Here is a 23,447-nt window from a genome sequence, read left to right on the forward strand (position 1 = left end):
GGGTAATGCTTTCGATTGGTACATAGACCTTGAGTCTGGTTCTATTGGAGAAAGAATTTCTCAACCGCTTCTATAGAACAAGACGTATCGTAAGCATGGTGGAACTTACAAACACACATCAGCAAAATAAGGAGCCGGGTTTTGACTTCATTGTGCAAGTCTAAACTATAAAGATAAACTTAGCGAAGCTTCGGGTATAGAGATATGCATTCAAGGTATGCGCTGGGGTCTCTGTTATATTTTGCAAGGTATAAAGCCTAGAACTTTTGATGAATTGGCCCCTCATGCTCATCATATGGAGTAAAGTATGGCATCAGTCGGAATTGAAGCGCTTCCTGTCTACGAACTCCGCAAAGGTAAAGAAAAGCAGGAATTCAAAAAAGTAGAGAAATATTTGTCCAAGGTTGAAAACAAAGAATCGATGAACGTCAATGCTTCTCCTGTGAAGTTCACCATGAAGGTAGGAAATAAGAAGAACGTAAAGATGACTTCTTTTGAAGATAGGACAAATTGAAAATTATCTTTAAAGGAAATGCAATAGAAGGATTACCCATTTCTTAACTCAAATTTTGCCGCAATCTTTGATGAACTCCTTGGGAAGAAACTTTTGAGTTACCAAAGATGAAACGACCAAATAAAGAAGGGAGGAGTAATGATCAGAACTACTGCAAGTACTACCAATTAGTTGGACACCCTATCGAGAAATGTTTCATCTTTAAGGACAAAATCATGGCCTTAGCCCGCAAAGGGAAGATTGAACTTGAAAATGAGAAGTCGAGTTCAAACCAAGTTAGTATTGCTTCTGACTTACTCAATCCGGTTATGACCTCCAATTTTGTTGAAGGATATGGAGAGAAGATGTTCCAAACATAAATCTAACAAGAATAATTAAGTTTGGAGACTTCGATCCCATTAATGTAGATGAGTTATTGTCTCTTCCTACGCTAAGTGATGTGGCCTCCGTAGAAGGAGGATTGACGAAAGAAGATGGAGACCAAGTAGATCATCTTGATGATTGTGGATGGACTCTCGTAACTCGCCGTAAACGCCATAAAGTAAGTTTGCATAAGGAGTTGGCTAAGAGACACATCAGGGAAAAGATGTTGAGGAGACCAAAAACAACAAAATTGATTGTGCACCCAAAGGAGGAAATAAAGGTGCACCACTATCAAGAGCTGTGTCGACCAATTACATTGGGAGAATACTGTTCGAGCTGGTTTTACACCAAATTCATATATGATGGCATAAAAGCTCTATGTTGTAATGTCGATGAAAAAGAAGTAAAAAAATGTAACTTCATCATGTCCATCACCAAAAGACTTCCCAAAGTCATCTCCTGAAGTCGAGGATGCATGCATGGAAAAATCACATTCTCTGATGACGACCTTCTTCTTGGTGACATATCTCATAATCGCCCTTTATTCATGGTTGGTTTTATGCTTGAACAAAGAGTGAACAGAATCCTAGTTGATGGTGGATCTAGAGTCAACATCCTTCCAATTCGTACAATGAAGGAACTTGGTGGAAGATCTTACTGAAAGTCGCTTGATGATCCAAGGATTCAACCAAGGAGGACAAAGGGTCATAGGAGGGGTCAAACTAGACCTCACCATTGGAGAGTTGCAATCAAGGGTGTGGTTACATGTGATTGATGCAAAGACTTCATATAACATCTTGCTTGGTAGGCCTTAGGTACATGAGAACAAAGTTGTACCATCTACCTACCACCAATGTTTGAAATACTTTGAGGATGGAGTTGCAAAAAGAATTGTTGCCGATGATAATCCATTCACTGAAGTTGAAGACACTCTACTGATGCAAAGTTTTACTTGAAGAAATATGCCATAATGTTCGATGACATCGTGACCAAAGGTACGGAGCTCCTAAAAAAAGGCTAAGATAGTCATTGGTAAGGCAAAAGTTGCAATCAAGTAAGCTCCAAATCTTGGCAATCCGAATAAGGAGCCTAACATAAATGGTTCTTCTTCAAGTAAAAAGGTGACACCTATTCTTTGTTATGTTCCAAAGGCTAAGGAGGATGAAGGACACTCTCTCAAGTTGCGAGGAAATGAATTAGAGGGACTAACCCTTCCTGTTGGGTGAATTGATATGATGAAGTCATCCACAAAGTTATTTGGAAAGTCTGTAGCTCCTAAGTCATTGCTTTACAAAAGATTTGTGGACCCTAAGTCGTCTTAATATGAAACACTCCCAATGAAGCGTACATAAGGTTTCTATCCTAATGTTTGTAGACACTAGCAAAGGTTGGATTCGATTCTAACAATCCATCAAAATTAGGAAATCTTCCTTCAAAACCTACTATGAGGCAACAATATGAAGGTTTGGGATACAAACAACCTCCACCGATCCACATCTCTGTAAGAAGGGTAAGCAATAACTAGATTACTGCAGAAGATGAACCTATTGCTTCTAACATAAGGCCTTCTGTCTTCGATCGACTTAGAGACTCAATAACGAGAATTTTCGTATTTGAGAGGTTAGTGCCATTGAATAAGAAAAATAAGCTTTGGAGAAGCAATAGGAGTATGAAGGCATCTGCTTTGCCAGAATCTCAAAATGTCCCTAAGGATTTCCAAAGTCTGATCCCTTCTAGAATGAGGCGGCAAACAAACCTTGTGGTCTCATGTGGAGAAGTACTGAAGGCAAAGTCACATGTTGTGGTCTACACCAAGCAACGTGATGAAGATGAAGAAAGTGTTGGCTCTTCATATCATGTCACTACACAAGATGAAGGGTAAAACCTTTCTCCAATTAAACTTGATGAAGAGTTGGAAGATGTTTCATAGTATTACCACATATCTTTTAATGATGGAGAACCTCAATAAGATAAAGACTCTAAGGATGCACCACCCAAACTCGAAGAAAGAGTAAAGACAACGGTTGATTCATTGAAAGAAATCAACCTTGGAACTGATGAAGATCCAAAACTCACTTATGTGAGTGCTTTACTAGCAGGTGATAAAAAGAGGGCCTACGTCGACTTACTCAAAGAGTATAAATATGTATTTGCATGGAGTTACAAATAAATGCTTGGATTAGAACCAAAGGTGGAAGTCCATCATCTTGCGGTCAAAAAGGGTGCGTGTTCTATCAAGGAAGCTCAACGACACTTTAGGCCTGAATTGGTTCCTATAGTCAAAGCTAAAGTTAACAAGATTATTGAGGCTGGCTTTATCCATGAAGTTAAGTACCTCACATAGATCTCGAGTATTGTTCCCGTAAGGAAGAAAATGGGCAAATTCGAGTTTGTGTTTACTTTAGGGATCTCGATAATGCATGCTCTAAGGACAAATTTCCACTTTCTTTCCCTGAGCTTATGATTGATTCTACTACTAGATATGAGGTGATATCTTTCATGGATGGTTCATCCGGCTATAATCAGATCCGCATGTCACTAAAAGACGAAGAGCTTACTGCATTCCACACTTCTAAGGGCATTTATTGCTATAAATTTATGTCTTTTGGCTTGAAGAATGCTGGAGAAACATACCAAAGAGCTATCAAAAAATAAATTCGACAACATTCTTCACAAAAATGTTGAATGTTACATTGATGATTTGGTAGTGAAATCAAGGAAAAGCAGTGACCACTTGCAAGACTTGAGGGTGGTGTTTGATCTACTATGAAGGTAGTAACTTAGAATGAATCTTTTGAAATGTGCATTTGGAGTTACCTCTGGAAAGTTCCTTGGTTTCATTGTACGGTATTGAGGGATAGAAATTGATCAAGACAAAATAGATGTAATTTTGAAGATGGTCAAGCCAAAGAACATCCATGAATTCAAAGAGCTTGCAAGGGAAGCTAGCATATCTTAGGATATTCATCTCAAATTTAGCGGGAAAATGCCAACCATTCAGTCGTCTTATGAAAAAGGGCATTCTTTTCGAATGGGACCAAGCCTGTAGTAACGCCTTCAAGAGCATCAAGTCTTACTTGACGAAACCGCCATTTTTAGTAGCTCCTATTCCTGGAAAGCCATTGATACTTTACATATCAGCTCAAAAAGATCAGTGGGAACACTCTTAGCCTGAGAGAATGGCTAAGGCAAAGAAAATTCTCTTTACTAATTGAGTAGGATGATGACACCAAATGAGTTGAAGTACTCGTCGATCGAAAAAATTTACTTGGCCTTAGTCTTCTCAATTCAGAAGATGAAACACTGCTTTCAAGCTCATGCCATTAGCCTTGTTTCTAAAGCAAACCCCATCAAATTTCTGATGTCGAAACCTGTCCTCAATGATCGACTAGCAAGATAGTATCTCCAGTTTTAGCAATTTGAAATTATGTATGTTCCTCAAAAGGTTTTGAAAGGGCAAACATTGGCAGACTTCTTAGCAGACCACCCAATACCTGAAAATTAGGAACTAACAGATGAACTACCTAATGAAGATGCAATTTCATTAAAATTCATCTACCCTGGAGGATGTATTTTGATGGAGCCTCACATCACGAAGGAGCAGATGTTGGGGTGATATTTATCACTTCTCAAGAGGAGATCTTGCCATATTCTTTCACCTTAACACAATGTTGCTCCAATAATATTGCTGAATATCAAGACCTAATACTTGTGCTTGAAATGGCGGTTGATATGAATCAATTACAATTGCAAGTTTTTGGAGACTCTAAATTGGTGATCAATTAGTTATTGGGTAGCTATGAAGTCAAAAAGCCAGAATTTCTCCCATATCATGACTATGCACAAAAATTAATTAGGTAGCTTGGAGATGTAACTCTTCAACATGTCCAAGAAAGGAAAGTAAGAAAGCTGATGCCTTAGCTACTTTGGCTTTCACATTGACTCTGCCTGACCAAGTACAAATCACTATCTGCCAAAAATGAATAGTACCGCTAGAGGAGGGTGAGGATGAAGAAAGCAAGATTGAATGTCTTGTAGCCATTTTAGAAGCTGAAAAAGTCGATTGGAGAGAAGTCATGATCGATTACTTGTGTTACAATATACTTTCTAAAAATCTAAGATAATTTACTACAAAGATAAATAGTACTGTTGTGCTCCTCGATTTCTTTACTACAAAGATAATTTATATCGAAGATCATTTGAGGGCGTCCTTTTATGTTGCTTGGGGGAAGAAGAGTGTCACGCCCCGAGAGGGTACCCTAGGCGTGGCCGGCACTCAGAAACCATTTCTGGCTTCTGAGAGAACCACTTGGTCTCATTTCTTATTTATTCATCAGCGAAAGACTTAAGAATACTAATGTGGGCTTGTCATAATCAAAGGAAAAATAGATAATTCTTAGAAGAAGTAGTTTCTAAGGAGAACTACTCCGATTACATCATCAGACTCTGTCTATGAAGCCTCTAATACTCTTAGATGGTGCCAATGACATGTCCATGGCTACCTCAAAAGAAACATCACACTCAACAATAATAAAAGGATAAGGAGTTCCTTCGAATACAAGAAGGACTCACCAAATAGCCGAAAAGAAATGATCTTCAACGATGCGTCTGTTGAGGATCTCTAACACATGTATCTGCATCATAAAATGATGCAGGTCAAATGACGTCAGTACGTGGAATGTACGAATATGTAAAATGGCAGGAAGGTAAGGACAGATATCAAGATACTCCTCTCAATAAAACTCAGCTCAGAACTCAACATCATCTTAACATGAATATGTAATGCAAGTTTAAAATATAATAATAAAAATAATAGTAATAAGCAATGCTTACTCAGTTGGGAGTTTCTCTTACCGACAACCATCACTTATGAGCTAGCGATGATACAACGAAGCGATGTCGTTGCCACATCCATCCAATACCTTGCCAGGGTAAAGGACATCACCATCTTGGATCCACTCATCAAAGTCCTCTTTTTGGGACTTAAGAGGCATAGCCTCCATCCTACGCTGGCTACATAGTTCTGGGGTTTGAGTCAATTAAACTCTTACCCAACTCGGTGCTCAATACTACTCCCAAAATATGTGCTCATATTAAACTCATCATCTAGTCTCATTGGACTTTAATTTAAATCATCAAACTCATCTCATTTCATGTTCATCAATCATTATACTTCCAAAAACATCATTTACATCTCATCAAAACATCTTGCTCAAAATATCATTTTTCTCAAATTCATTCAAATTCAACTCTTTTGCTCTTTCAAAACTCAATAAAATACATATATAGTATTAATTCATATAACTTTCTTTTTATCAATGAAAATAATAAAAAGGCAACATCTTTACTCAAAACATGTGTAAAAATATTCATGAACATCAAATCAATTAAGATTCATGGGAAAGTAGCTATGAACAATAATTCCAATAATATGAGAGATAATAATAATAATAATAATAATATTAATGCATAAATATATCAAACTCAATAGAAGAAGAATTATTTTATTTAGAATTCAAGATTTGGATAAAACTCAACTATAACTCAATTATAATGAATTTAAATATTGAGCGCATGGACGAACTCAATCCAATGCTATGAAAGCCTTACATACCTTAAATCTGAAGGTTTACTCCGAATTGGAACACTCTTGGACCCCTAGCCTTTTCTTCTCGCCGGAGCGTTTTGTGTACTACTCGGAGTATAAGAATCACCGGAATAGTATTTTTATACTACTAAAACTAAAATTATATTTGAGAAGAAGTATATAGAGAGAAGAAATGCTTAAGAAAGCTTGATGAATAAAATGAGGAAATAAAGTGGGTATTTATAGGTGGAAAAGAGGGACCTAACAATAAATAAAATAATTATAAAGAAAAATCTGAAAATTTAATGGAATATATTGATGTCATGGATGATGTTAAATGGAGGACAATTTATGTCATGCATGATGTCAAATGTATCTAGATGTTTCCATGGTAGGTAAGATGAGAATACTCTTTTTCGAAGCTGCGTTTGAATAAGATAAATTCCTTATTAGGATTTGGTTTCTTCATAAGAATTGTAGATATGGAAATCTAGTTTCATATCGTTCAAGAATCAACCAATTTGGAGCAACCTACAGTGAGATATGAATTTTCTTCTATAAATACTCAATTCCATCACAGTACTATAGTTTGCAAAAATTAATTTATTTGACCTACTTATACTCCGAATCGTAAGATATGTTCTTCATAAAGGTTGTCGGTATGGATGTTGTTGTTACCCTGAAATTTGAATCACCTAATTTGGACCAACCTATGAAAAGTTATGCCCAAAATACAGAGGTTGTATTATTTTCGTCGAGAATTGAAATACCAACATACAACATTTTAGGGGTTGTTACAAAGAGGCAACTCAAGCTATGCAAGAAGCACATATTGGAGTTTGTGAATCCCATCAATCTGCATCGAAGTTGCACTTTCACATAAAGAGAATGGGATATTATTGGCCAACAATGGTGAAAGATAGTTTGGATTATGCTCAAAGATGCCAAGCATGCCAACTTCATGTGAATTTCACGCACCAACCTCCTAAAGCACTATATCCTACTATTGCATCATGGCCAATTGAAGCCTGGGGCTAGACGTGGTTGGACCACTACCAAAATCTTCTGGTGGCCACTTTACATCTTGGCTGCGATAGATTACATCTCAAAATGTGTTGAGGCTATAGCCCTCAAAGAAGTAAAGAAGGATAATGTTGCAAACTTCATTAGGGTGAACATCATCTATCGTTTTGGCATTCCTAGTTATATAATAACAGATAATGGAAAGTCCTTTGCCAACAAATTGATAGATAAGATCTGTGATCTTTTTGGCTTCAAGCAACGTAATTCGTCAATGTATTATGCTGCTGCAAATGGACTAGCCGAAGCATTTAACAAGACCTTGTGCAGCTTGTTAAAGAAGGCCGTCTCTAAATCCAAAAGAGAATGGCATGATAGAATAAAAGAAGCTCTTTGGGCATACCGGACGACTCATCGCATGCCAACTCAAGCAACTTCTTATTCTCTTATTTTTGGAGCTGAAGCAGTCTTTCTACTTCAAAGCCAAATACCATCATTGTAGCTTGCCATCCAAGAAGGACTTATTGAAGCAGAAAATGCTCGTCTACACCTTGAAGAGTTAGAGGCTCTCGATGAGAAAAGAATGGAAGCTCAACAAAGTCTGGAATGTTATCAAGCTCATCTTTCTCGTACTTTCAATAAAAAGGTTCGCCTAAGGTCCTTCCAAGTTGGTGATCAAGTCCTCGCAATAAGAAGATCTATGATCATATCTCATAAATCGGAAAGCAAGTTCACCTCAAAATAGGATGGACCATACGCCGTCCAAGAAGCCTATTCAAGTGGTGCTTACAAGATTGTGGATGTATACGGCTTGCGGATTGGTCCCATCAATGGAAAATTCTTGAAAAAGTATTATCCTTGAAGCAGCATCTCACTCCTGGCCTGCAAGAGTATAAACTGTGCACGACCCAAAATAAAAAATAGCCTGCTAGGTTGTAAACCTTGAAAGAGGTGGCCTAGGCAAAAGTTAAGACGTAAAAAAAAACTCATCTTCTTGAACTACGATATGACTTGATCCTCTTCACCGAGGTACATAGGCACTTGTAGTAGTTACTCTAAGCTCAGTCACATGAGTAAAAAAAATATAGGTTAGTGGCATTGCTTGATCATCACAATAGCTCTTTGAAGTGGCATAGATAGAACATGAACTAGATATTCCTCACCAGCTGTGCCGCAGATGCCAAAGAAGAAGCTTCAAGTAAGGCAAAGTCTAAGCTTACTTCAAATGCACATATGTAAGAATCCGTAAAGGTTTTAATCATGATTTTTACACATATTGTATTTATTGAAGGCCTCTATGTAACGAAAAAAATGGCTCATGATTCAGAGGGTCCTACGCTGATTTGTGAATTTTCTTTCATAGACGCGCAAAGCTGAAAAGTTGAGCATGACAAATTCTGAGCCAACTTCGAAGTAAAATATGTACAAATCCGTAAATCTTATGGACATCATTTTTATACAGGTTGCATTTCTTTATCTTTCCTATAAAAAAATAATCTTGTTGTTTCGACACTCCTATACTGATTTATGAATTTTCTTTCATAGACGCGCAGATCTAAAAAGTTGAGCATGACAGATTCTGAGCCAACTTCAAAGTAAATTCTGTATAAATTCGTAAAGACTATTGCCGTAATTTTTATATAGGTTAAAGGTATTGAAGTTATCTTTCATACAAAAAAAGGATCTCATGGTTTCAATGCTCCTACTCCGAGTTATGAATTTTCTTTCATAAATACACAAATATTAAAAAGTTGAGCATGATAGAGTTTGAAGCTAAAAAGTTAGCCTTTGGATGTCATTTTTCATATAGAAATTTTAGTTTTTGAGTCATATTTTCAATGGGAAGAGAAGTTTGTGATTATGTAAAAGAAACATAATCAAGATCCGAAATTCAAGATGAGACATTTCGTATTAAAATATAAGTCACCATTGCTTAAAAATAAAAAATTACTACATCATAATAAGCAAATAAATAAATAAAACCTAACCAAGAATTTGAACTGCTGAAAGGGTTTGAAGCTCAGAATGTTTTGACGACTCATCTCAACCGCCTCTGCTAGCCTAGATAATCTTTTTGCATCATCATCTGAAAATACTTGTGTAATGACCTTGAGGGTCATTTTTTAAAATATTTGTGTGAAATAATCATTTTACCACTATCATTAGTGCCCCTGAGTATTATTTGATTGGTTTGTATAGTTGAAAGTGTCAAAATCTTAATGGTTTGTAAATTGTGCAAATTCTTGAGTTTATAGAGTTTAAAGGTTAAAAAGTGATTTTCAGTACCAATCGGAGATACGGATCTTGAAATGAAATTTCGTCAATTTCAGCAGCTCTGGATGTAAAAATTGGTCTAGGAGAGTTTACGGAATTAGTTTTGGAGTTGTAACGAAGATTAGAGGTCTTGAGTTGGGAATTTAAGGAATTTTAGGCCAAGGTTTGACTTTGGTCAAATTTTGGAGCTTCGATACTCAAAAAGGAATTTCGATGACTTCGTTGGATTCGAGGGATGGTTTTTGGTCTAGAAGAAGTGTTGGTTGAATTTTTAGAGGTCTCGAGCCCTTTTTGATAGTTTAAAGGTCTAAGTTGGTTTAGTTGCGACGTGAGTTTCGGGTTAAGGAGACATTGAATTTGAATTCTGATGGTTCTATCAGCTCCGAAATGGCCAAATTAGGCTAGTAGCAATGTTGGCATGACTATCGAGGCAATCGATACAAGTTTGGGGGGCTATTTGACGCTTTTGACTTTAAAAGTTAGCTTATGATTGACTTTGGTCAACATTCTTGGAAAATGTACTTGGATGAAAATTCTGAAAGCACGGTTAGTTCCAAAATGTCTATTTTGGTCTAGAACGACCCTTCGTTTACTTTTCGAAGTTTTTGGTCTAATCCTGAGGCCTGTTGTGGAATTTGGCTTAAAATAACACTTTGATGTGGGATCTACTTTTTATTAAAATGATCTCGCATGATAATTTTGAATGTGTCATTGAATCCAGAATGCCAAATTTAGTGGGGTAGCATATCTGATTTATTTTTATCGGATTTCGAACGAATTCCGAAGGTCCGTACAAAGACTTTAAATAATGCAAAAACCAGAAAAAATCTAGTGCAAAAGTGCAGATTTTTCAGATTTTCTCTCAACTTTGAACCTTCATTTCTTGAGCTTTTCAAGTCCAAATCTGGTGATTCACGAGTCTATCTTCAAAAGAATTTTATGGGGAGTCTATTGGTGGCTCGTAATCTTGATTATAAGCTTCTTTGGAGGTCTGATTTGATGTTTTAGATGCTGCCTCAATCATTTTTGGATTCAGATTTTTGTTAACTCTAGAAGATGATTTCTTGGCCATCTTAGATCCGGATTCAGTGATTCAAAGCTATAAATTGTATAGTTTTTCCGTAGAAATCCATTGGTGAGCTCAAAAACTTGATTAGGAGCTTCGTGTGAGATAAATTCTCTAATTTGGCTGCTGCCTTTATCATTTTCAAGTTGGAATTTTAATGGATCTTGGAGGATTATTTCTTGGTCATCTTAGCTCCATTTTTAATGATTCTTGGGTCTAAATTGTGATTTTTTCCACAAGAAACATTGTGGTGAGATTATCCTTTACCATTTTCTGTAATTATTATTTTTCAAAACATCTTTAAATCAAGATATCAAAGGTGGGTTATGGAGTTTTCTTCCAAGTTAGAAAATTGTATTTTTATGATTTGGAACTTGAGTCTTGCTCGATTTTAATGGGATTTTTAGCCAAGAACTCTACTCAATGTGTAGAACATAATTTTCAAATAAAATTTCAAATTTGACCCTTTTCAAAAATAATTAATTTTTGGATCATTTTACCCCCGATTCTAAAACCTATCAATATGGGTGTCATTGGACTCCTTGTGATGTGTATATTTCATTATTGATAGTGTTTTTTCATTCTGGGTGTTGAATTCGAGAGTTTCTTATTCGGTGAAGGTGTTCGAGTGTTGTTTCGATAATTGAGGTAGGTTTGGCTATCCTTCTTTGAGACTGAGAAGAGTAATTAGTCATTCATATATTGTAGACTTTGGGATGGGTTTGTAATATGAGTTGAGAATACTATATATATTGTGATACCCATGGGGAGGGGGCTTATTTATTTATGTGTTGCCATGTGGGGACTTATTTGTATTACATAGCCCGTGTGGGGGCCTTATTTGTTATCTTACTTGCTTTGAGAACATGTGATTTATGATTTGCCTGGGAGAGAGGATTGAGGGTATTATTTGACTTGTGATGCCCGCTTGCGGGGTTGATTTGTGGGTTTTGAGCATGCCTGAGTATTGAAATATTGTTGAGAAAGTTGTGAACACTTACATTGAAATATTTCCTTCCCAATTCTATTTATTAAGGGTGAGTATCATGTGTAGGTTAAGTTTTGAGAACTTTGAACCTTGTACTACATGTTGAGTTGAATACTGCTTTCATGACATATGTGCTTTGATGCATTCATCCTCATTCATCATATCATGAAACATGGGAAGTTGAGAAATATGGAAATTCCTTTTGAGAAAGAAAATGAAACACCTTTAAACCTTTGTATCTTGAGTCCCTGACCGAAGCAGTTTTATGGCAGGATAGTGGATGCATTGTGATTCCTTGACCATGAGGAGGTGGAAAGGATAATGAATATTGTGATTGAGGTATATGGTCTGCGAGACCCTTATGGGTCCTGCTTGGTAGCACAGCTCGGCAGGTGTATACGATAGGCTATGCGACAGTCTTGATTCCACCGTACCACCACATCATTGCATCATCATATTGCATTGCATTACATTGATATCTGAGTTGCTTGAATTATCTGGTTAATTGTGATTATGATCTATTATTATGGGTTTACTTTACTCGCGCCATTATATATATAAACTGGCAACACCGATGCCGAAGTGGGACTTTTCTGTATGCAGGTGGAAGCATTCCTTAGTTTATTTCATAGGCTTGATTAATTTTTTATACTCAGTCGGCTAAAACCTACTAAGTACATATGAATTGTACTCACCCCTACTTCTGTGTCCTTTTTTGATGCAGATACTAGTCAGGGTACCTCACGTGACAGTTGATATTCTAGAGGATTGTGTATTCTCAGATTTGTGGTGAGGTCTCAAAATTTGGATCGTCACTAGTCTATCTTTATTTCTCAGTCTTTTGCATCATTCAAAGACTTATGTTGTATCTTCAGAATCAAACCTTGTATTAGATGCTTTTTATACTAATGACACCAGGTTTTAGGATAATTTCTTCATTGTCTTTCTTTTCATTTAAATTGTGGCATGACTTTCCCTTTAGGAGTCTCATATAAGTTTTACTTTTAGGCTTACACATCAAGTTAGGTTTTGGAATGTGTATCATCATGACCTCGGTTTTTGAATCATGACAGTGTAGTTCACCTCAATGGTATAAATGTTTCCCTGGTAATGGTGATATTCTCTTGACTTTTGGACAGCTTCTCTTGATATTTACCAAGGAGCATGATACTGTTCTTTCTCTTGGAGTCCAGCGTGGCTACGTCCTTTTCCACATCTGCAAGAGTTGGTTAAAGCTTCCCTATGGATCCATCCAACTTTTCACGTACCAACTTCAAATCATCAAGACGACTTTGTGCATCAAAAAGGGCCTTTTCATATGATTCTTTAGTCATCTTTGATGGTCTCAAAGCATCATATTCTGCATATGACTTAAAGAAATTGTCGACAAGATCCTCCAAAGTAGAGATATCAATAATGTTGACCTTTCTAATTTCCTCAAGAGTTGAAGCGATACTTGACTCTAACTCTGCAAAACCATCTAAAGAACCCAAAGAAAATTGTGTAATTCATCCGCACAATGCGCCCCACATTTCAGAAACAAAAGCTGATTTGACACAAAAAATAGTTTCTTGCGGCTTAAAAGTTGGAGCACTAGACCGTAATGTCCATGAAGAAGGCTCGAATGGTTTTGGAAGTGTGATTTGATTGGCGAAAACTTTAGCCGCACCAATATCATTTTCTTGGGAAAGCTTCTTATTATCCAAAGAAGTAGAAGATGACTTCCTATGTGAAACAACTTCCTATGAAGATATCCCGGCATTAAGGGGAGACTGGAAATTTTTTGCAGCTGCATCAAGATCATTAAGGCCTATAGCAAAACTTGTAATCATGTCATTGTCATCATCGCCACGTAATTCCTGAAGGTCCAACTAAAAAATGGGAGAACAAAAATAAATTCATCAGATTAAAGAAAAATAATAAATTTATCTGATGGAAAAATAAAATAAAATAAAATAAAGGATAGTACTTTACTTATTTTGCTAATTCAGAAAATGACGCCAAGTTTGGATCCTCATCCACAAAGGTGCTATCATCGATGACAATCGTATCTAAAATATCGGTACCATAATAGAGATCATCTAGTTCTTGTGCCTTTTTTTTTGGAAGATTCCAGTGACGATCCTTACTCTCCATTGAACTAGAAGATGCATTGGTTTGTTCAACTACATTTGGCGAAGTAAGCATATGAGAATTATTGTCAACTTTGGAAAAAGTGACTGTACCTTTGAGGCTAATGTGAGGCGCCTCAATTTTGGTTTCGGAGTTACATCCATCTCTTTCAAAGTTTTAGACTTGGAGAAGGTTTTGACAGCTTGCGAAGTATCACTTAACTTCACCCCATGCGTGGAAGAAGAATACGGCTTTTCTTTTAGTTGAGTCGAAGCCTCTTTAGATGACATGGGTGTATGGTCTTGCTTCAAGTTTTTCAAAGTACTACGGTGGCTTCCTTTTGAAGGATTTGTCTTGTGAGTTGGCCACCAGTCCACATACTCATGGGTCTTTAAGAGAGTACCTTCTAATAGGCACATCGAAATAATGACTTTCGAAGATGTGACAAGCTGAAAGAAGGAATTCCAAAGTTGAACTAATGTTGACAGTGTTTCATCATACGGTCGCTCTATAAGATCTCAAGGGATATCTTGACAAAAACTAAATTATCGACTAAACCTTGTAGGACTTCATAATGAAATTTGAATCATGCCTAAAGGTAATGTAGCCCGAACTAAGGCTTATGATAAATTTGTTTCATGAATTTGAGAGTTGACCATTATCAATAAGGTGTAAATCTTTGCCTTGTAGCATTGCTAAATGATGGAGGCGAAGGACATCATCCTGTTGAAATAACTTTTGGGCATCAACAAAACTGAAACACTTGGCCATTTTCTCGCCAGAGATTTTGCATAGGGGTATGGTTCGACGTGAGTGACTGGCATGATGGTGCATCCCAAAATATTCCTGTAGCCAGCCAGATACATAGTGTATGGGAAAAATTATATTTTCCACACTCAAGTCTGAAAAAGTAGAGATGTCTCTCAAGCCGCGATATATGCTTGCAAGAACTGATATTGCCAAAGAGAATTTCTCTCCATGAGCCATCAAGCTCGCAGCTTTGAAAACATAGCGCGCATATAGTCAACTTTCTCATTTGGAAGCACAAATTTGCAAATCCAACAAGCAAGGAAGGCCGCCAAATTAATCTCGTCTATAAGTGACTTTTTCACACCTAGCTCAACAAAAGGGTCATTCTCCTCGTCAGTCCATGATAGCAAATTCATGTCAATATGTCTAGAAGAATTATGGTTCAACCTTGGCTTTGTGGAGCGTACCTTTATACCTTTTGTGGAGGCTCGACATATCTACTTGCTCCTCCAACCCAAAACTTCACCCAATCATATATGGAACCCTCATGGAGGTAACCTTTTGCTAATTTTTGGAAGGCAGAAAATAAATATAAACAACTTTTAGGAAGAAACAATTTCCCTTGAGTATCGACTGTGTCAACTCCTTCGCTGAGGGAATGACTTCATCATAAAAGGATCCCTAGACAGGAGGACCTACAATCACCCGTAGGTCCCAAACATATATGGATATTTCTCCAATGAAAGTAGAAATTGTATTGGTAGATGGACACCAAAGCTCACCCAAAGCATGTAGTACATTATCATCGTAGTCATATGTGAACAAAGAAGTATATATGGCATCATAAATCTTAATGCACTCCAAACTCTCCTTATAACGGGGCAACACGTCCTCTACCCATCCCAGTATCCAGATGAGTAACGGACATTTCCAAAGCTAGAAGGAGGAACACTCCAATTGTCAAAACACCTCTTGGGATGAGAAGATTCGGCGGAAGCGGCTTCTTGATGAATTGCAGATTTTAGTAGAGGAACATTCGTGCTAATAGCCTCGCTTGAGAAGTTTCCCATGACGTGTTTGTTACCCATCTGGGACCATATTTTAATTAGAAGAGAATCATCAGACGACCCACTATCAAGTGAGAAGATGCCCGTTGCTAAAGGTTGAACCTCCAAAACTAGGATTTTGGCATTCAAATTTTGTTGGTCACCCACTATCTCTAGATGAGGATGCGGCGTATTAAGGTCATTAAAGTTCATCATATTGTTGGATCAAAGTTGTATATCTACAAAAAGGAATTCAAAAAATGGGTAAGATTTGTAAAAGCATAAAGATGATAAATTCAGATTTTTGAAGTCGTTTGAAGGCTCATTTCAAATTAAAAACTGAACGAATACAAATGCAATCTAAATGTGGTTTTCGCATATGATGTAGATATACACGTCTTATTGGAAACACCGCAAACTATTTGTTATTTCGTTATTCCTATGTCAAGAATGAATTTTTCCGTGAAGCCGCACAAAGTTGGTGCAGTCAGTTCATCAAAACTTTAAGGGAAATTAAAAAAATCCCCTGAGTGAATCCAGGAGCTATCTGATCGTGATTTTTGGATACGTTGTAGCTCTACGAGTCTAGTTTTTGCGGATCACGATTTAGACATTCTTACAATGAGATATAATTTTTTTACCACAGGTGCGCTGAGCAGTAGAAAAAGTGGCGAAAATCAGGTTTAAGGAAAGGGTTTGCCTTATAGAGATGGACTCAATGGAGTTTGATGATACCGTAAATCGATATTCAACAACGATGGAAACGTGGTATATATAGATTTCAAAACATGGAGACATCAATTTGGTTCCTACGAATTATGGAAAATTATTACTATGGAAAGTTTGATTCCTACAAATTGTGGAAAAGAATTAAATTATGATAAGTTTCATAGAAACCAAATTATGGTAAGTTCTTATAGGAACCAAATTATGGTAAGTTTTCATAGGACCGAATTATGGAAGTTCTATTGGAATAAAATATGGAAAGTTCTTGAAAACCAAAGTAAATAATGTGTGAAGTTTCCCGTCTATGCCTACACGAAAAGTCTAAGAAAAATAGGGAAGTGACTCAATTCAAGTTGCACAAAAAAAAACTTCACACGTCCTTCACATTGCAAGATGAAACTATGGAACTTACTCAATTCAAGTTACACAAAAGAATATGACATCTATAAAAATGAAAGAAAAAAATACCTCCTATGTATATGTGTGCATTTCTGTGCCAAATTGTGGGAAACCTATCTTATAATCAAATATGACCGGAAAAAAAACTCCTATATATGTACGAAAAGCCTCCTAATAAGGTTAGGCTTACGTAAGGAGAATATGAATTCCTTACATTTTATTCAAGTAATCGAGCAAAATTGGAGGAGAACCTATCATAAGGGCATTCGACACCAAGGAAAGCAACGCCTAAAATTTTCTCCAAATTTACAAGCTCTGTATCAGTAGATCAAGCTTGTAGACACAATTCTTGCTCATAGAGTTGGAAGTCATTTTGTAGTTGATGACCCGAATAAAATTATTTAAATAAATGTTTCACGTATGATAAACTACGTGAAAGATAAAAAATTTACTTCACAAATACTTCAAGTCTTGTCTTTACGGGTTCGACAAGTCGAGTACCCCAACAAGTCTCGAAACAATGGGCATTTGTAGACAGTGAAGTTTTATTGATAAATTTGAATTAAATTTTAAATTCATGATACGTTGACCAAGTTAAATTATTGATTAATAAAGTAGGATTAATATTTAAGTTAGAATTATATGACTTAAATAAAGTCCAAATTACATCAGGGCCGGCCCATTAAGTGGACAAGACGAGCCCAACTCATGCTCTTCAAGCCCAAGGTCTTCTAAATTATTTGAAGACCAAAATACCCCTAAAACCCTAGCTCATGCCTATATAAAGGGGTTTCAAGAAGAAAAGAAAGGCACACACAAATACATAGAGAATCCTTGCTCTTCAGTGGTAATCTGCAAGTCTTGTGCATACAAAAAAGTCTTCATGTCCAAGTGTTGAGCCGCAAGTATTCCATCAAATCAAGAACAAAGTAAAACTCTTGATGTGATAATCGTGAAGAGGAGAATCAGGGGATTACATCTTTCTTTCTTAAGATTTCATAAAGATTGTAACCTTCGCACATATGTAAATATAAATATTATTGTTTGCTTGCTATTTTTTCTTTCTTGATCGCTATATTTCAGGAACTAAACTTAGTCGCTTACAATATCTTCTAAATATTTTCCACAAACTACATTCATGGCTTAAGTAGCCTGCACATTTTTCTTTAATATATCTGTTTCATCTTTCAGAAAAAATACATCATTTTGTGTCGTTATTGTCATAACTTGTTTGATTTCAAACACTTCAACAATCATAGATTTTCCACCTAACTGAATTGGGGAATCATGGGCAAGAAGTAAAACACATTTAATCAAACAAATGTTTGTCTTCTTCGATTCAATCTTTAACCGTGCATCAATAAATAAACAGATCTCTTTTTATGGATAGTATTACCCCTTTTTATTTCAATTTATATGATTTACTTTCCTTTTTAGTTGGCCCCAATAAGAATAACACTGTCACGACCCAGGCTATACTCTAGACGTGACACGGTAAATGGATCTTGAAAGACCCTAAACAAGCCTCTTAGCATAAGCATGACTTAAGACCACATGAAAACCAACATAAAATTGAAATGCGGAAAAGTAAGTCTTAAAACAATCTTATCTAACTACTTAACATAAGAAAAATCTAAGAATAACATCTGAAATGTGGATGACAGCATATTAGTCTGACATAGCATCTACGAACATAGATGGGCATAGGACAAGGCCTAGCTCACCAACTCAATGAAACCCATAAAAAGTCTGAAAAGAAAGATATACAGAACTAGTAACATAGTTGTGTCCTCAAAGCATGAGGACTCACCAAAATAGTATAAGTTGATCAAAATCTCAAACTAGCCACGACGAGAAAAAGGAGCGCCAGAAACTATATTATAAAATAATATAGGCACAAAGAAGTATGTGTCAGTACTATAGAATGTACTGAGTATGGAAAAACTGCAATGCATAACATAACACATAATAATGCAATGACCAAGCTAAAATATGATATCAATGTTTAAAATATTTTTAGAAATATAAAACATGATCAAAGCAGTGTTAGAAGAAAATCATAAGCTAAACATAAAATAGTGAGGATCATAAATCATAGTGAGAGATACCATTAACCTACATAAACCATGTGAGTTATAACATAGAGTTCAGTGTTTTCCTTGCACACTGAAAAGAGAGGATCCACACTTGCCAAGGTACGGGCCATTATATTGCCTAAGTGGATCCACTAAGCTACTAGGTAATCAAGCCTCAATTAACGGGTGATCCTTTCTAAGGAATCAAGCCTCTACTAATGAGTGATCCTTTCTCCTACGATGGCACATAGTTATGGGATAATTGGATTGTTTTTAAAGAACTCTGCCTCTACTAACGGATTAGGCTTTATCCTAGGTCCACTTGGTGCTGGGTAAACTCTCAACGGAATATCATACATAACATATCATAAGCTTTGAAAATGATAAGAATCTAATAATATCAAGTTCATCATAAAATATTTGAAGTTCATAAGAACAGCTCTTTTAATAAATCATGATTCGTAACATAATCTATTCATAAGAGATACTTTATCTAAATCATCCTAATCATGATAAGCTTTTGCATAAATTTTTTATTGATACTTTATCTAGAAGCATCCTTAAATCATTGTTCATAAAAATCATGATGCATGCATCATTCTTAACATAGATCATAATCATAAATAGGCATAGTTCATGGATTCATGTAAAAATACTGGAAAACATGTAATTAAGATCAAATCATGCATAATAAGATCATTTAGAATGAATAAAATTATAATTGATTGAACCCAATGCTAAATCATGAAAATACCTAGGGTTTAGGAAGAAATCATAAAGGGAAATTGAAAATACTTTGGAACTCCATGAATGGAAGAGGATCCATGAATGAAATTCCCACATACCTCAACGCATTCTAGCTTGAAAATTGAAAAGGAGACTGGAAATCCTTGAAACCCTTGCTTGTTGGAGAAGAAGACCTTGGAAAAATCTTGGATAGAAGGCTTCCCTTGATTTCCGAATATTTTTGACTTCAAAGCTTTAGGGTTCTTGATGGAGAAGAGGAACCCTAGGTGAGTTTTGAGAGAGTTTCTTGAGACTAAGATGTTTAGATTGATGATTATGAGAGAAAAACTAGTTAGTTGAATGATATATTTCTTTAAAATATCCAAAAATGACTTAGAATAGGGCTAAAAAACTTTGGAAAGGATCAAAATAACCCTAGAAGACATGCAAAAAGTTTCTAAAAAATTTCGCAGCAAGCCTCTCACGAGAGGTTGCACGGTCGTGAAGACTTATACCGACCGTATAGGTGTGCGTGAAAGTTTGACTGTCTGACAAGACTTCACCAAAATGGAAATAACTTTTTATTTCGAACTCCAAATGAGGTAAAATTGGTGGTGTTGGAACGAGTATTCATAGACCTTTAATTTGATAAGTTATGGTCCACCTAACTCTTTATATTCTAGGAGATATGATCGTTTGAAGTTGACTTAAGTAAAATCTTATATTGAAAATCAATCGGTAAGGAAGTTTTCAACTCAACTTTGTGCTAGATTCTTGGACCTTAATTTATTTCCAAATCTATTCACACACTAAAGAATTGACCTTAACATCTATGCACAATTAAAAATCACCCGATATGATCCTATACGCATATGAAAAATGGTTTGGGTCTTAGCTTAGAAATTTTCGGGATGTTACAAACACATTTTTATATTTTAGTAACAATTAAACTTTAAAATGTCAATTTTACCATTAATAAAATTATTTATAGTCACACAAATATCTATGACTTATTTTAGACCACAAATTTCAAATCCAATTACATCATATTAATTGAGACGAAGGAAGCAGTTGATATTCATGATTCTCTTGTAAATTACAATTCGAGAAATCAGCAAGCATCATTTTGAGGAATTCATTAGACTCCAATAAAGTTTTTGTTACTATTTCAGGAGAATATGTTAATCCATTATTAAAAAAATTAAGTTTTCCTAAACTTTCATATATGTCACATTATTATTATTTTCGTCAAATTCAGAACACTAGCAAAATTATAACTTTCTTTTCATATTAATCTTACATTTCTCCATAAACAGAAGTAATATTGTCAAAATCAACCACGTAATAAATTTTTTTATCTTTTAAAATTATTTAACAATTATGACACTTAAAAAGTATGTGTTTCACGATCTCATTTTCAATCCACATTTCTTACAAACTACTCGAGTGATTTATTCTTTTCCTAACTATATTATTTATTGATAAATTATTAAGCATGCATATTCTTAGAAAATGTTTATGTTTAGTTTTTATTTTTAATACCTATAGAAAATCCCAAAAAGTCGTAGGAGAAGCACAATTACTTGATACACCAATATTATCACTAGTTTTCCTCTGTTTACTTCAATTCTCTGCAAGGCGACAACTTCATCTAACCTCATAGGTACTTGATTTCGTAGAGTGACTAATTAATTTTTTTTTAGAACCTGTAGAAGATAAAATAATAGTCAAAATAGCATTAATATTATTCAATTTGTTCATCTTTCAGGATGAAAATCCACATTTTTTTAGATCAAGCACTTTAAATTTCAGTAGGATCTGAAAGTACGAAGTGTTATACTGTAACACCCCAAGAAATCCTAGCTCATACACCGTGAAAAATCTAAAAGAAAATTTGAGAGAAGTCACTGCCCAGTGACTACGAGTGCGGTCCTACGACCTGTAGGAGGTCTTATGAGTCGTAGGAGGGACCCATAGGTCCTTCCCACACTTAGAGAAATCTGAGTTTTCCTCAACCCAGCCTACAGGTGGCTTCTACGGCCCGTAGGAGTTCCTACGGACTGTAGGTGAGGCTCGTAGGTGAAGTTCAGAAACTTAAAACTTCTTGTATGCAAAACGAGCCCCTTTCAACAATCCGTAGAAGGGTCTACGAATCGTAGGAGGGTCTCATAGACCCTACCCTTAGTGAAGCCCCAGTACTCTACCTATGACTTAGCAGGATGATCCGTCGTCAGGACTACGACCCGTAGGAAGGGTTCGTAAATCCAAACCTCAGAGACCCAAGTAAGTGCCTAACTTCATATGAGCTTGGTTCCTACGATCTGTAAGTGGGTTTATGACCCGTAGGAGGGACTCGTAGACCCAACCTTGCAAATTTTAGTAGGTCCATAATTTGGACAACAGTTTCGATGACCGATCTTGTACGATACGTGGAAGACTCTATGATTCATAGAAGTGTACATAGACGACCCATAGTCAATTTTAATGAGGGTTAGTTTGGTCTTTTTCCATCTTTTCCAAACTAAACCCAAGCTATTTTGAGACTAAAATTAGTCCCTTATCAGTACCCAACATGTTTTTTCTCAAGAATTGGAGAGAAAGAGAAGAGCTAGGGTTCAAGGGTTTCAATCTAAGTCTTCGAGTTGCGCTTAGATAATCTTCGTTTCAGGTATGTAAGGCTAATCACAACGTTGGACAGATTTCGTCCTCGTGCCCTACATCTTCATACAATAAAATTAAGCTCTAAGTTGAGTTTCAATTTCGATAAAGTGAATTCTTGAGTATCTATATAATTCCTTTACGAATTCTAGTATGTATATTTAATTATACTTGATGAGTTGAGATTTTGATATTATGGATTCATGTTTGCATTCACATGAACCCTATTTGAGTTTTACATTAAATATTATATGCATTGTTTGAGTTAGAAGAATGCTTTTTTCAGTATTAAATTAAGAAGGAATTTAGCATGAGTTGAGTTTGAAGAAGTCTTTTGATTCCTATTTTCAAGCATGAGTATTAATACATTTTAAACATCTATCTTGAGATTGAGTTGAAAAGTTAATGTATATTTTTTTTAAATGTATTATTGAGATGAGATCTTACCTATCTTAAAGAGAAGAGATGGGATAAGAAAAGTTGAGTAAATTGAAATAAAAGTCCAATGAGACTAGATGAGATGTATTTTGAGTATTTCTGTCACTTGATGTATATGAGCATGATGAATATTTTGGAAGTAGTATTGAGCACCGACTTGGATAAGAGTTTAGATAACTCAATCCCCATAAACTACGTAACTAGCGTAGGATAGGATTTTATAAGTTTATTCGAGCGACTCCTCATTTGTCCCAAAAGAGGACTTGTTATATGGATCTAGTGATGTGATGTCCCTTACCCTGGCAAGGTATTGGACAGTTGTGGCAACGACAACGCTTCATTGTATCTTCACTAGCTCATAAGTGATGATTGTCGGTTAGAGAAACTCCCCATAAATATATATTATTTTACACTGAGTTGTATTGCATATTGTACATTGTAAAGCATTGTCTTATTTTATATTGCATGCTTTATCATGAGTTGAGTTACCTCAGTATTTATGTCTTGGAGTATTCCTTAGTATATTTTCCTTTAGTCATTTTACATACCTTTCATTCTATGTACTGACGTCATTCAACCTGTATTGTTTTATGATGCAGATTGGTGTTAGAGATCATCAACAGACGCATCTTTGAAGATTAGTTTCTACCCAGCTTTAGTGAGACTTCTTTGCATTCGGAGGACCTCTTGAGTCATTTACTTTCA

At 35.8% G+C, this 23,447-nt stretch overlaps 1 protein-coding gene across 1 annotated transcript; it reads left to right on the forward strand.

The window, feature by feature from the left end:
• The first annotated feature begins 307 nt into the window (after positions 1–307).
• LOC129884267 (uncharacterized) lies at positions 308–7,986 on the forward strand. Its single transcript, XM_055958593.1, has 2 exons — positions 308–460; positions 7,492–7,986. The coding sequence occupies exons 1-2, from the start codon at positions 308–310 to the stop codon at positions 7,984–7,986; spliced, it is 648 nt and encodes a 215-aa protein (XP_055814568.1).
• The last annotated feature ends 15,461 nt before the right edge of the window (positions 7,987–23,447 follow it).

This window comes from Solanum dulcamara, chromosome 4 (assembly GCF_947179165.1).
Source record: "Solanum dulcamara chromosome 4, daSolDulc1.2, whole genome shotgun sequence".
Lineage (NCBI taxonomy): Eukaryota > Viridiplantae > Streptophyta > Magnoliopsida > Solanales > Solanaceae > Solanum > Solanum dulcamara.

Bases quoted from the DNA above. Each gene is read 5' to 3' on its own strand.
- LOC129884267 (XM_055958593.1), top strand. From the start codon at position 308: ATGGCATCAGTCGGAATTGAAGCGCTTCCTGTCTACGAACTCCGCAAA. The intron at 461-7,491 runs GTAGGAAATAAG...GGCCAATTGAAG, and splicing joins CTGTGAAGTTCACCATGAAG to CCTGGGGCTAGACGTGGTTG.